This window comes from Solanum dulcamara, chromosome 8 (assembly GCF_947179165.1).
Source record: "Solanum dulcamara chromosome 8, daSolDulc1.2, whole genome shotgun sequence".
NCBI classification, from domain to species: Eukaryota; Viridiplantae; Streptophyta; class Magnoliopsida; order Solanales; family Solanaceae; genus Solanum; species Solanum dulcamara.
The window spans coordinates 2942457-2956798 of NC_077244.1; the positions used below are offsets into that span (position 1 = coordinate 2942457).

At 35.1% G+C, this 14342-nt stretch overlaps 1 protein-coding gene and 1 pseudogene across 1 annotated transcript; both read left to right on the forward strand.

Moving 5' to 3' along the window:
• Nucleotides 1-2527: 2527 nt before the first annotated feature.
• LOC129899327 (mitochondrial import receptor subunit TOM40-1-like) lies at nt 2528-3554 on the forward strand (annotated as a pseudogene).
• A 1358-nt stretch (nt 3555-4912) lies between these two features.
• On the forward strand, nt 4913-10030 carry LOC129898909 (putative pentatricopeptide repeat-containing protein At1g12700, mitochondrial). Its single transcript, XM_055973621.1, has 2 exons — nt 4913-4954; nt 8264-10030. The coding sequence occupies exons 1-2, from the start codon at nt 4913-4915 to the stop codon at nt 10028-10030; spliced, it is 1809 nt and encodes a 602-aa protein (XP_055829596.1).
• Nucleotides 10031-14342: the final 4312 nt, after the last annotated feature.

Genomic DNA, 14342 nt, shown 5'->3' on the forward strand with positions numbered 1-14342 from the left:
GCATGAACGAGTAAATCAGCCACGAATCCAATCCAACCAAGTCCTATAATGTCAGGACAAAACTCTCGGGGAAGCATCCGACTTTAACGGTTCAATCCCCCCTACGTTTGGCAACATAGGTATTGGGTTCGAGTATGGACTATACTCTTGCCCAATTCAGTGCTCGATACTCTTCCCAAGACTCAATGCTCATAAAACTCCATCCAGTCAACTCAATCAACTCATATCAACATGTCTAATTACAATCTTGTCAACTCATAAACTCTATCACAATCGAATCCCTTCCAATCGTACTATCAGATCAATCTCAATCATCTCTTCAAAAAAAATTTAGATGCACAATTATAGCAACATATAGACATAACCAATCATTTACTCTATCCATTAGAGAAATCCTTGAGACTCATCACAACTCAAGACTTTAAATCACACTCTATAATAGGCAACATTTTTTAGGAAAATAACCTCTTTTATCATAATCCACATAGTTAAGGATATTAATAAAATATATTTAACAACTTCATCTTCATCGATTCATACTCACATAAAGGCTCAATTTAGGAATTCCTTGGCTCAACAACATCAACACATATAGAATCAAATACATAGGGGACAGAGTTCATACAAGCATAAACCATACCAAGAAACTCTATTTTTATGAACATCTAACCTCAAAGCAAGAGTAGGGAACATGGGTGGACTCAACCCATGTTTTAGATAGCCTTACATACCTTAGTGAAGACTTGAAGAAAACCTTGTGGTTGGATCTTCAATGGAGGACTCAAATCTTGAAGCTCTTGGACTCTTTTTGTTGGAAATTGAGAAGAAGAAGAAGAGAGAGAGAGAGAGAAGCTCCTAGGGCTTTTTAGAGAGAGAGTGAGGCTGAAAAATGTGTTCCAAAAAGACCAAGGGTAATATATATATAATTTGGGTAAGTTCCCAAATTGCCCCTCCTCAAAAGTTCTGAAAATAGGCTAAAAATGCACCTGGCGCGATAGTGGCGCATCGCTCCATTGCAGCACCAGGCTGAATACGTCTAAAACCTGCACACTTCGTAGTGGCGCGCCACGCTAGAGAACAAACTACTGAGGCATGTTTCTGGCGCGATAGTGGCGCGTCGCGCCCTTACAGCGCCAAGGCCATTGTTCTGAGTTTTTGGAATTTGGCCTGAAAAACCCTGCACAACTTTTAGTGGCGCATCGCGCCAAGGGCCAAACTACTAAGGCATGTTCCTGGCGCGATAGTGGCACATCGCGCCACTACGGCACCAAGCCCAGATTTCCAGTAGTTGAACCCCAGGTCTAAAAATCTCGGTTGTGCTCGTTCACCTTAGGATCGTCATATCTTTCGACTCCGAACTCCAAAATTTACATTCTTGGTGGCGTTGGAAAGAAGACTTGACGACCTTCAATTTAATAGGTTGTGGGCCACCTATATCTCCATCTCTCAAAAGATAGGGTCGTTAGAAGTCGACTTCTCATACAAACTCGTACTAAAACTTAACCATGACGAACCTTCTTGGTCTTAGCTTGGTCCTAGGGGTCCCCCGTGACCCCACATCACCTCCAGCACTTTTCAATTTCTCGGGAACTCATCTTAACTCAAGCACATACTTCGAAATAATTGAGTTAGACCCTACACGAATACAAAAAGGGTCCAAATCTTAGGAATTTTTTTTTGAGGGGTGTTACAATTATTACCTACAATACTATCTTGAAAGGTCTGTTTGAAGTTGGAAGAACTGGTGAAGCAAAACAAATTTACGCTGAGATGCTATTTGCGTGGACCAAGCCGAATATATACACTCATGTCACTTTGCTCAATGGTTATTTTAAGTGTGGACTTGTTGAAGAAGCTATGTCACTCTTTAATAAGTTAGAAAGAAGCAGAGAATATACTAATAATGCATTTTATAGTGTTGTCATTAATGGATTGTGTAAAAATGGTAAACTCAACGAAGCGCTTGCTGTTTTCGAGAAGCTTTCTTTTATTGGATTGCTCCCGGATGTGAGAACATACACTGTAATGATAAATGGATTTTTTCTTGTAGGGTTGTTTGATGAAGCTAAAGATATTCTAAGAAAAATGGAAGACAGCGGTTGTGCTCCAGACAATGTCACTTATAATGTTATTTTGCAAGAATTTCTCAGGTGCAACAAAATTAGTGAAATGGCATCTTTTATGAAGGAAATGGCTGGAAGGGGTTTCTCATTTGATGCAACTACAACTGAGTTTTTGGTAAACATTGTAAGGGAGAATCCTTCTGTCCTTGACATGATACCAGAGCTTCACTCGAAAAATAAGAAGTGAATATCTCTTTTGTTTGGTTCATTCGGCTACGCAATCACTGTGATACAGTTTCCTTTTTATCCCTGCAAAAGAAATGACACCCAATGCATTTGCCAAATGTGATGGCAATTAGAACATCGCTTGAGCTTTCCAGACATCAGTTTTGATTTGAGAAAAAATGTTGACCATACTGATTTTCTTAAAGTTATGTTCAGAAAGTTGCACCATGTATGGGAATGGTTGCACTGAATTAGTATCTTAAGGACTTCAGTTGTGACTTGCTTTTCTTAAACTCTTTTCTGCGATGCAGCTGTCTCTAGCATCAGACTTTATGTACAACCAACCATATGTCTAGAGATGTTACATCAAGCTTTGGTTATGATTACATCCTTCGGCAGGTAACCTTTTGTTGTAATTTTTTCTGAAAATCTAAATAATTAGTTTTGTACTAATACTATTTTATACTTTTTTATGTATGTACTTCGGTATTCTCTTTATAAATACTGAATACTAAAATTTTGTTTCTATAACAGCACTTATTCATGCATTACAGTGTAGTCTCAGAGGGAAGATTGATTCCAATGGATGTGTTGCTGCTTTATTGGATGAGCGCTTGAACATGGGTCTTAATTTCAATTTAGCAGCCGAGGTAGGTTGCATCTGGACTTTTTTATCTTGTCGTAGCTCCTTCACAGAATACATGTTCCTAACGCCTTTATTTTAGAATTGAGGCTGTCTCTCCTTCTCTCAATGATGCTGAAATATGAAAAGCTTCTTGATTTCCTCCCACCTTTTTGCTTTTGCTTCAAACTTTAACCTGTTTTTTTTTTTGTCTCTTCCTGATAACCGAGAAATCTCCGAAGGGCGCATGGATACAAACTTGGTAGATAAGGGGCACACCCCTCTGTCTATTCTTTTCCTTGTTGCTTTTACTGCTTGGAATACAATCTCACACAGTTTGGCTGTATAACTTTCATCAGTGTCCTAAATGTGCTCCTTATCGCTTGTTCAGGTCGATCACAAAAGGAAAGACTACAACTTTGGCTTTGGACTCACAGTTGAAGAATAGAGGAGGATGTTTGAACAGGGATTAAGTTTTAATATATGAGCACAAGTAAATTGAAAGCATCTTAGCAAGTGCTTCGTTTTCTCAGCAATAAAAGAATTGAAACATCAGTTTTGTATTTTTATCGAGCAGACATTGTCAACTGGTGCAACTTGTCACTAGTAGTTGATTTTGCAATTTGAGTCATTCTTTGGATATGCATCGTAAAGTTGCGTACAATAGGCTCTTGTAGTTCGGTTCTTTCCTAAATTCGTGCATATCGGGAGATTATTGCATCGAGCTGCCTTTTTTTTTTTAGAACTTCTTTAGATAGTTTAGAATTCGTAGAGTTGACTTTCTTCGGACAGAGAGATCTACCTTTCTGATTTTAGGGGTTGTTTGGTAGAGTGTGTTAGTAAAAATGAAGCATGCATTAATTAGGTGTATTAGCAGTACCTTCTTTGGTACATTGGTTATACACTCTATTGTGTATTAAGGCTGCATTACTAATACCATGGATTTCTAGGTGGGGATTTAATGCTTGCATTATTATGGTTAAAGACCCAATTACCCCTCAAAATCTCTTTTACATCTTTTTCATCATAATTGTTGAGGATATTTTTGTAAATAAATATTTCTATGCAATGAATGTTATTTTTTAATACATTAAACCAAACAATGCATGAGAAATATTCTATGTTTAATTAATGCAAGCATAACTAATACAAACATTACTAATATATATTCTATTAAGCATTATTTTAGTACACTCTACTAAAACGACCCCTTATTGTTTTGTGAGGGTTCCAACTTCTATTTTCTCTATATAAGTGATACAACCTTTTGGATTTTGCATTGCATTATGCATAATTTTTTCAAATTTTTTGCGTGTATGATGTCATGTGTTACATCTCGCACTTTTGCGCATTTGGAAAAAAAAAAATTGACTTGCAAGGAAAGAGGTTATGAGTTATTTTATTTAATACCGGTGTAATGTTCAAGAAAACATGGAGGTGGAAATACGGAGGAAGGCCGAGGGAAAAATTTATGTGGAATTTTTGGAAATTAGTTTGGGAATTACAAAAGTGAGATACATAAGTTTGGGCTACAAAGGAATAATGATAAGAGAATTGAGGCCCAAAATAAGAAATGGCCCAAATTTTGGAAATTAAGTTCATTAATTAAGAGGCCCATTACCCATTTACTATCTATTTATATATATATATATAGTTGCTAGAAACTTCAAGAAGTAGAAAAAGCCCAAAGATGACTTAGTAGTCATCTTGTTTCAATTTCTAGAATTTTCAAGAAACTTGGAGAAAAGAGGGGAGAAAAAATAAGAGAGGAAAATTGGCATAGCTAGGGATTTTATCCCTTGAAATCTTGTTCCAAAATTAATTCTTCTAATATTCCAAGCAAGTTGAAGGCCCTAATCAACATAGAGAGATTGTTGGAACAAGAAGGCTATTCGTTCTTGCAAGGCACAATTCTAGCAAGTTGAAGAATTAAGTGGAAAAGGTAAGGTTTCAATCTTCTCTATTTTTTATGGATGGTTGGTATATGTTGTAGAGTGAAGAAATGGATGAAGTATATGAAAATATGTATGTGGGTGTTGGCCGTGTATGTGATATTGTGTGGAAAGAATAGATTAATTTTATGTAGTATGTGGTTGTTGTTGCAAGGTATAGGAATGGATGGAAAATTCATGAAAATATGCATATAGTTGTTGTGGCCAAATATGGGGGTGGTTTGGCAAGTTATGGTGAATTGATTCTATTTAGTATTTTAGTTTTTGTTATGGATTCTATGTTGCTAAGAAAAGCTTAAGGATCCTTATAAAGTTATAGTAGTTGGAGACTTGTTTTAGAAGTTTGTAAATTTAATATGATGTTCTTGCATATATGGAAGCTAATATTGTTAGTATGATGTGGTTAGTGTGTAAATTATTGGGTTGTGGTAATTGAATTTGAAAGAAGGGATTAGATTGTTATTGTTCTTATTGGAATTGGAAGGTCTTGGAGAAAGTAGTATATTGATTTGGTATGATTGTTGGTAAATTGGCCGAGTTAGATCCTCGGGGATGGTGTATTTACAAGGGAAGTGCTGTCGAAATTTTGGTAGACAAAATGTTAGTTTAGAATGAGGTTCTTGGATACCTATAGCTAATGTTGGCATTCATTAATCTTGTTATAGATTTTGGGAAAGCCAAGAGTTAAGTGGGATTGACTAAGGAAGCGGACAAGGTATGTAAGGCTTAGCCTTCTTTTTCAAGGCATGATCCCGATGTTATGGTTTCATAAGTGCTTCCATATTTTCTTTGTTTTCTAAAGCTAGGTGCCAATGGTCCCAAGGAAATGACTACTTTTCTTATAACCCGTCAATGTTTTCTAAAATGTCTATAGTTCCCAAAATAAAGGTTTACCCTTCTTTTTCTTGGCATGTTTTGACATAAGTATATAGAGATACTCTTTCTTTTGGCATGAGTTTTATGAAACAAGTATATGTCATTTTGTACAATTTCAAGGAAGTCCTATTCGTAGAGCCACTAGGATCGCCAATTTTCTTGAGTTTCCAAAGGATATTTTCTCGCGCTTAGATATGTGTATATGATTCCAAAAGTTTCATTTTGATATAATCCATGGTAATTTTCGAAAGGTACTTGACATGACTCTTATCTTATTTTGTTAATCATAGCTCATTCTAATTATTCTACGAGTCTTGAAAATTGATCATATGTGCATATGTATACGATTTGACGCCTTATAAGATTGTGACCTTATTCTACGTTCTCTTAATATTATCTTTCGTTGATAGTCTCATCTTATAACAATTGTTCCTTCAAGGTGAGACAAAGCGACCGTGATTAATTCATAATATAATCGGAGGTTACCGACCTTCCGTCACTCCGATAGATACATGACTTTCGTTGAGCTCTCCTGCATGCTGTCTATATGTATATGTATATGTATATGGGGGATATGGGGAGGTGTATATGTGGCGCTATAGACGCATTCCCACCTGATCAGTTGGAGTAATTTTCATCCTGGACGAGGGATGCCCGGACGCGGGACATATGTGGGCACGCCGACGTTGTTCGGTGATATGACTTCTATTTTCTATGCATATGAAAAAGATATGTTTTACATGATAAGACAAGCATGCATGGCATCCGGCCTAAAAGGGCACTCATATGTACAGGTTACTCTCTTATCTCATTATATGCTCTATGATTCTATGATATAGTTATTCATACCCTATGTTCTCTATTATGCTGATTTTTTTTGCCTTACATACTCGGTACATTACTCGTACTGACGTCCCTTCTTGTGGACGTTGCGTTTCATGCCACGCAGGTAGGCAGGCGGACGAGTTCGGTCCTTAGGAGCTCCACTAGCAGTACACCAAGAGCGCTCCAGTTGTTTCGGAGCTTCATTTTATCGGTACTAGTTTTGTGTATATATTTGGGCACGGCAGAAACCGGCCCTCCTTGTGGTCATATGTATCTTGTTTAGAGGCTCGTAGACAGATATGTACAGCTAGATATTTTGCAACTTTGTTCGTCGCTGTGTAATATGTTAGCAAAGTCTGTTGTCGCATGGTTATAAAGATGCTATTAACAATGGTATCTCTCATTCGGCCCACTCAGTAGTAAGAATAGGATACGTATAGTAGGTGCTCGGAATAACACTTTCGGGTACCCGTCGCGGCCCTGGTTGGGTCGTGACATCATGTGGCAGATCCAGAATTTAAGTAACAGGAGGACTAATATCATTTGTATCAATTACTAATAATAAAGTTTGACATGCAAATCTTAAGATAACATAATTTTGATAGCAAAGTACAAAGTTTAATATTATAGAGTGATAGTTTATTGGAAATAACTTTTTTATTCTAAAATTTACGTTCAAAATTCATTGTATATACATAAGAATAAATTTAATCATATAAAAAGAAAGAGCTAATTTTTGGTCAAAGAAAATTAAAATAATCCCTTCAACCCTACTCACTATATATAGTCATCAAAAACACTTTTACGCCATTGAAGAAGAAGAGGAGAAGAAGGGAGCATGAAATGATTAAGTCAATACACCGCCCGATAATCGCCCGTTACAGCTTGTTTGGATGATGGTTTTCTGTGGTATGATATGGTTTGGTTTCATGGTTTTGTAGCCATGAAAACATTCACTTTTTGAAACCACTTATTCAGTGGTATCTCACTGTTTACTTTTTTATTTTTAATTATACCCTTACTTAATTTTAAATAATTCTAATTTACCTTTATTCATTATTAAATGTTACCCTAATATATCTACCGCTTTCACGTCGTATTACTCATTCTCCTCCGTAACAATTTTTGAAGCTTCTAGAAATTTCAAATTGAAATTATCTCTTCATTTGTGGTTGTTATCTCTAGTGGAATCACATAACAAAATGAAAAAAACAAAAGAGACCCACTTCACAGCGAATCAAAAGAACATAAAACAAACACATTGAGCGGCACCCATTAGCTTAAAATTGAAAACAAAGAGTAAAAAAACTCACACAGAAGATCGATGAATGGTTGAAGCCATGAAAACTCGATGAGATCTGATTGAAGAAAAAGGAAATGGTAACATTTGTGAGATTGTAACGACACCGCATTGACATTCATTAATAATTAAGGACATTACAGCACCATATAGTCAAACCAAACAATAAAGTTATCATTAAACAATAACAAATCATACAGTCTATAATCATGAAAAACCACCGTCCAAACAGAGTGTTAATTATTAATTTGATATCGAACCAATCGATAACTTATTAGTTGGCTAGCATATTAGTATACTTAAAAATAAGTCGTTTTCTCTCCAATAAGCAGCTCTAATTTATACAATGCATTCTATAAAATTAGGTCACACTGAAAATTATGGAGAAATTGAGTGAGAGAGATTGAAGATGAAGAGAATTTATCTGCGGAAATGGAATGACTCTATTCTCTCTATCTCTTCCTTTCATATTTCCCATTTTTACTCTTCTTCTTCTTCATGCCACCGTACTAAAGTTAGTGTAAATAGTAGCAATTTTCAGTGTTTAGATGATGCTGTTACTCTCTTCAATCAAATGGTTAGAATGACACCTCTTCCTTCACTTGTCGATTTCTCTAAATTGTTTAACAATATGATAAGTATGAAGCATTACTCTGTTGTCCTTTCTCTTTTTCGAGAAATGCAGAAATTGGGTATCCCAATTAATGGGTTCATCTTGACTGCTGTGATTAATAGTTATTGTTTGATGGTTTGTTCTGATTATGCATTTTCAGTGCCACCCATTTACTTGAAGAATGGCATTCCATTTGATATTGTCACCTTTACAACTCTAATAAGGGGAATCTTTGCTGAAAATAAGATTAAAGATGCAGTTGAATTGTTCAAAAAATTGGTGGGAAACAAGGTTTGTGAGCCTGACGTAGTCATGTATGCAACTATCATGAATGGACTTAGTAAAAGGGGCCATACTGACAAGACTTTAAGTTTGATCCGTTTAATGGAACAAGGCAACACTAAGCCCAACATATATATTTACACCATTGTTGTTGATGCCCTTTGCAAAGATGGAAACTTAGATGCTGCTATCACTATTATAAACGAGATGAAGCAGAGAGGCATTCCTCCAGATGTAGTCACATCTACTTCATTAATTGATGGTTTGTGTAGGATTGGTCAGTGGGAAAAAGTTAAGATTTTGTTCTCTCAGATGGTGAACCTTAATATTTATCCAGATGTGCGCTCTTTCACCATACTAATAGATGGACTATGCAAAGAAGGAAAAGTCGAAGATGCCAAGGAAGTAATGGTACACATGGTTGGAAAAGGTGTAGAGCCTAATATAATCACCTACAATGCGATAATGGATGGATATTGTTTGCGTGGTCAAGTGGATAGTGCGAGGAGAATTTTTGATACCATGATAGATAAGGGGATTGAGCCTGACATTTTTAGCTATACCATACTAATAAATGGATACTGTAAGAAAAAGAATTTGGCTAAGGCCACGCAATTGTTTTATGAAATTTCTCAAAAGGGATCAAAACCTGATATTGTTACCTGCAATACTATCTTGAAAGGTCTGTTTGAAGTTGGAAGCACTGGTGAAGCAAAACAAATTTACGCCGAGATGCTATTTGCGGGGACCAAGCCGAATATATACACTCATGCCATTTTGCTCAATGGTTATTTTAAGTACGGATTTGTTGAACAAGCCATTTCACTCTTTAATAAGTTGGAAAGAAAGAGAGAATATGTTGATATTGCATTTTGTAATCTTTTCATTAATGGATTGTGCAAAAATGGTAAGGTCAATGAAGCGCATGCTGTTTTCGAGAAGCTTTCTTTCCTTGGATTGTTCCCGGATGTGAGAACATACACTGTAATGATAAATGGATTTTGTCTTGAAGGGTTGTTTGATGAAGCTAAAGATATTCTAAGAAAAATGGAAGACAACGGTTGTTCTCCAAACAATGTCACTTATAATGTCATTGTGCAAGGATTTCTCAGGTGCAACAAAATTAGTGAAATGGCATCTTTTATGAAGGAAATGGCTGGAAAGGGCTTCTCATTTGATGCAACTACAGCTGTTTTTTTGGTAGACGTTGAAAGGGGGAATTCATCTGTCCTTGACATGATACCAGAGCTTCCCTCGAAGAATAAGAAGTGAATATTTCTTTTGTTTGGTTTATTTGGCTACGCTATCGCTGTGATACAATTTCCTTATGTAATTGCACAATCTGAAGGCAATTAGCATGTTGCTTGAGCTTTCTAGGTAGGCCTTTTGAGGTGGTACATCAATTTTGATATTTTGAGTTTTTATTCCTGTCTTCTTTTTCTTAAAAATCAGATGTTATCTGTAACATCCCAACTTTTTTTTCACTAAGATTCGGACCATTCTTCATGTACGTATAAGATCGAACTCGAAGGATTCAAATTGTATATATGATCTATGATTGATTCATAAGTATTTAAAATATATTAGATGTGATTTAGGGTCATAAGGGATCCCAAAAAAAATCAAGCCAAGTCCAAAGAATTCATTTCGGCTAAGTTTCCGAATGAGTTAGTATAAGGGTCAACTTCAAATGACCATATCTCCTAAAATATAATGAACTGGGTGTCCCATAACCTATTAAATTAAAGGTCTTTGAGTCTTCTTTCCAACTCCACCAAGATTGTATTTTTCCGAGTTCGGAGTCAAAAGTTATGCTTGGTCGAACAGAGAGGGCCTGCAGCAAATTTTGGCGGATTTTCCAGATTTTGTAGGGATATTTTGGTAAAATTACCTAATATCTATATACACAACTGGACGCGTTTTGGATCATAATTTCAGTCTTTTGCCTCTCCAAACAACCCAAATCTTCATCCCCTTCTCTCTCAAATTATCTCCAATAAAATCCTCTCAAACTCAAGGATTCAAGTTTCCCTTTGAAGACCTAACATCAAGGTTTCTTCAAATTTTGTTATGTTGATATTGATAAGTTGAGAAATTGATAAATGTTTCATGATTAATATGAGTTGTTATACATATTTTGTTATGTCTAAGAGTTGATTGATATGAGTTGTTATACATATTTTGTTATGTCTAAGAGTTGATTGATATGAGTTGTTAAACATATTTTTGTTATATTAACAATAGATAATTAACTTGCAGTAACTTGGAATCCGTTGGTACGTTACAGTTTAATTCAATTATCCAATGATGGAACATAGAAAGAATACTAAAATATTGGTTAGGATGTTTTCATTAGTTTAACACCTTCACATATCCAAATTGTTAGAAATAAGATGGGGACAATATTTGATTAACCTTTTACTTAGCATGAATCCAATTTCTGTGAGTTGATGCCTCAATGGAATTACATTAGCATTATGAAATTAAATTATATTTAAGAAAAAGTTATATTCCTATTAGTATATTCATATAATGCTTCCACTTTGATATATTCTAATAATATAGAAAAAGCTAAACTTTATCATTTATTTCCTAATTTCACGTGAAGTGTTTGATTTGGTTTGGGACAACTTGGATAGTTATTAATCTTGGCTACATTTATTCTCCTTTTGGTGGTTAATATACAGGTAGGGGTCGTAAAGCCACCACCACTTTAATGAACTAAAATTGGCTCATTAGTTTGAATGCTCCTATTTCTGGATGATTTCTAATTTTTGCCCTTTCAACACCTGAAGTTACAAAAAATTAACTGAAAATACCCCGATATAAAAAAGAAATCGCAAGATATAAGTTATACCTAAGAAAAAAATCTCAAGTAAAAATTTGGTTCCATTTCAAAACATTATGCCTTAAGAAGTTCATAACCTACAAGTTTTACGTGCATAATTTAGTTCTTACGGTGCTTGTGTCATTTTCAGAATACTTATGCATAATTTATTCCTATGGAACTTCTGTCGTACAAGTTGCAAAACTAGGTCATAGTTAAGAGTACTTTAACCGATAAATTTTCATTAAATGAAAATCAAGAAGATCATCTTGAAATAAGGGCAATCCGTGCAAAATCTATATTAAAATTAGAAGAAAAAAAGGTTGTGTTCAGCAATTTGAACCTATGACCTCTTCGTCACACGATAATAAATTTTACTTTTGCATCAAGGCTCCCCTTAACAATGCAAATAGTTACAAAGAATTAAAAAAGTTCACCAAAGAGCGGTAAAGTCAAATTTTAAAAGGTCTCCTTCCAAACAAGATGAAACTAATGACTTCCTTATATGTAGGCTTTAAACGGTTCAGCTCATCCCAATGTTCACTTACAACAGCACAGACTACATCTACATGGACGTCATATCGGTCTAATCAACGACAAGAATGTGCTTGATGCGATTATCTGGTGACACGTTATGCAGAAAATTAGAAAAGAAAGAGTTGAAGCATAAAAAGTCGTTGGAAAATATCACATGTATGGTATTTAGGGGATACAAACAAGTCTATTCAAGAGACAACAAACCCAAAACGTGTACTGCAAGTTGGTAAGTTTTTTTTTTAAAAAATAAATAATAAAATTGATAACCGTGTCACTGTGGTGTCAAGGATAGCTTGTTTGCCAAGATAATAGATTTCCCACGACAAGTCATTGTCTCTGCAACTTCAACCATTCCAAGCATCGCTCCCCCAGATGATTGTGTCTAGTAGAATATCATTTGTAGAAACTTCCTAGGGAACTTAACTTCTACCCCACTTTTTTTCTTTTCAGGCTAAATTGAAGGCCACTTATTAATCGAACTAATCTAATATACAAAGTTATGTATTTTCTTCAAGACTCTTTGAGTTAAAATGGGAAGCACATCTTTCAATTAAATCAACACCTTAGATTGTATCTAATATCAAGTAGAAGATTATTTTTCATACTACTACATTCTAGACTCATACTAGGCATGAAATCCAAAATTTCAAATGTCAAGCACTAACTATTTAAGTCCCCTTCGCCACTAAAGTGAAATTCAAGAGTAAACATAGTAAATAACTAGACTCGATTTACACACCCTCCAAAAGTCTAAGGATAAGTTCCCTCTCTATGGAAGAAAGAAGTAGATAAACTATTCACCAATTTCAAGTTACATCATGGCCAACATTCATTAAAAAGTACATATCTAAGTGTATCATATGGTTCATGTACAAATCCCCAAAAGTCTACAAATATATATATATATATATATATATATATATATATATATATATGGAAAACCATCATAATTAAAAGATAAAATATATGCTTATGCAAATATGATCACCATCTATGCTTCTAGAGAGTCCACTTCAAGTGACCATCCTCAAGTCTTTTCAGGCACATCACCTACGATAGCAACAGACTATCGCTAAGCATAAAGCTTAGTAGCACAAAAACTTTGGGATTGGAGCCATAAATTTCTCCAATTCCCATAAAAAAAACTGCAACATATCATATCAAACTTAAACACATGAATTTAGCTATAGCCATATAAGGTGCTCAAGAAATGAATTCTAGAAATGAGCTTATCAAAATCACCATCAAATACTTAATGATGAAGGTAGATGCTTCAAGAAAATCAAATATCAAGATGCAAATATTCAAAATTTCAATTGTCAAGAAGCTTCACAAAGCTAATCCAAAATTCCACCAATTAGTTAATTTTGCCCAACACTACGTCAAACAACAACATCAAGCATAATCGAATAAGAAGAAGAACCGGAATCCACCCAAAAATCAAGAGGATAAAGATTACTGTTGAAAGTACCTTTTTTGTAACTAATTACTTGTATTAATCACCAAGTAATGAATGATAAACACCACAGCTAAGCTATATTACACCTTTTTTCAAATAAAAGTCATGATACATCAAAAAACACTACCTACTATCTAGTGTAGTCAAAGGCGCGCTTAATCCCTGAAGCGAGGCTCAAAATGTGTTGAGTGCTTCGCCTCGCTTTATGTGCGCTTTAATGTCGTCTGCAAGGTTCTAAGGCAAGATTTTACTTGCCAATGAGCCTCTTCTAAAGAAGTGACACTAAACAATTGATATTTCACTTTATCATAGTTTTTTTTCCAATTTCTTTGGTCATATATTTGTCATTCATGTTTATAATTATTAGTATTGGAATAAACATATATAGTTGTATTTTTTGTACCTTTTGACTTTTTTTCATTAAAGCCCAAGCTTTATTTGCGCTTTGCGCTTAAACCCCCAACAGACCTTAGAGCTTTTTTTCGCTTTTCACCATTGAAAACACTGCTACTATCTATGGAATGTAAACAACATTATCAAAAGGATAGCCTGTAGAACACAACGCTTAGCTTCACTGATGATCTAAAATTGCAAATGCAAGTTATTTCCCAAGCTAGACTATCTGTAGTTCTCTCTTTCTACACAAAAGACTCTGAAATTCCTTCCAGACCAAATGGTAGGGAGATATTCTGTGTAAACCGTCTTTAGAATCTGAGCTGAAGTAGGAATGTGGCTTTTTAGTCATAGTTTCATACTTAAAG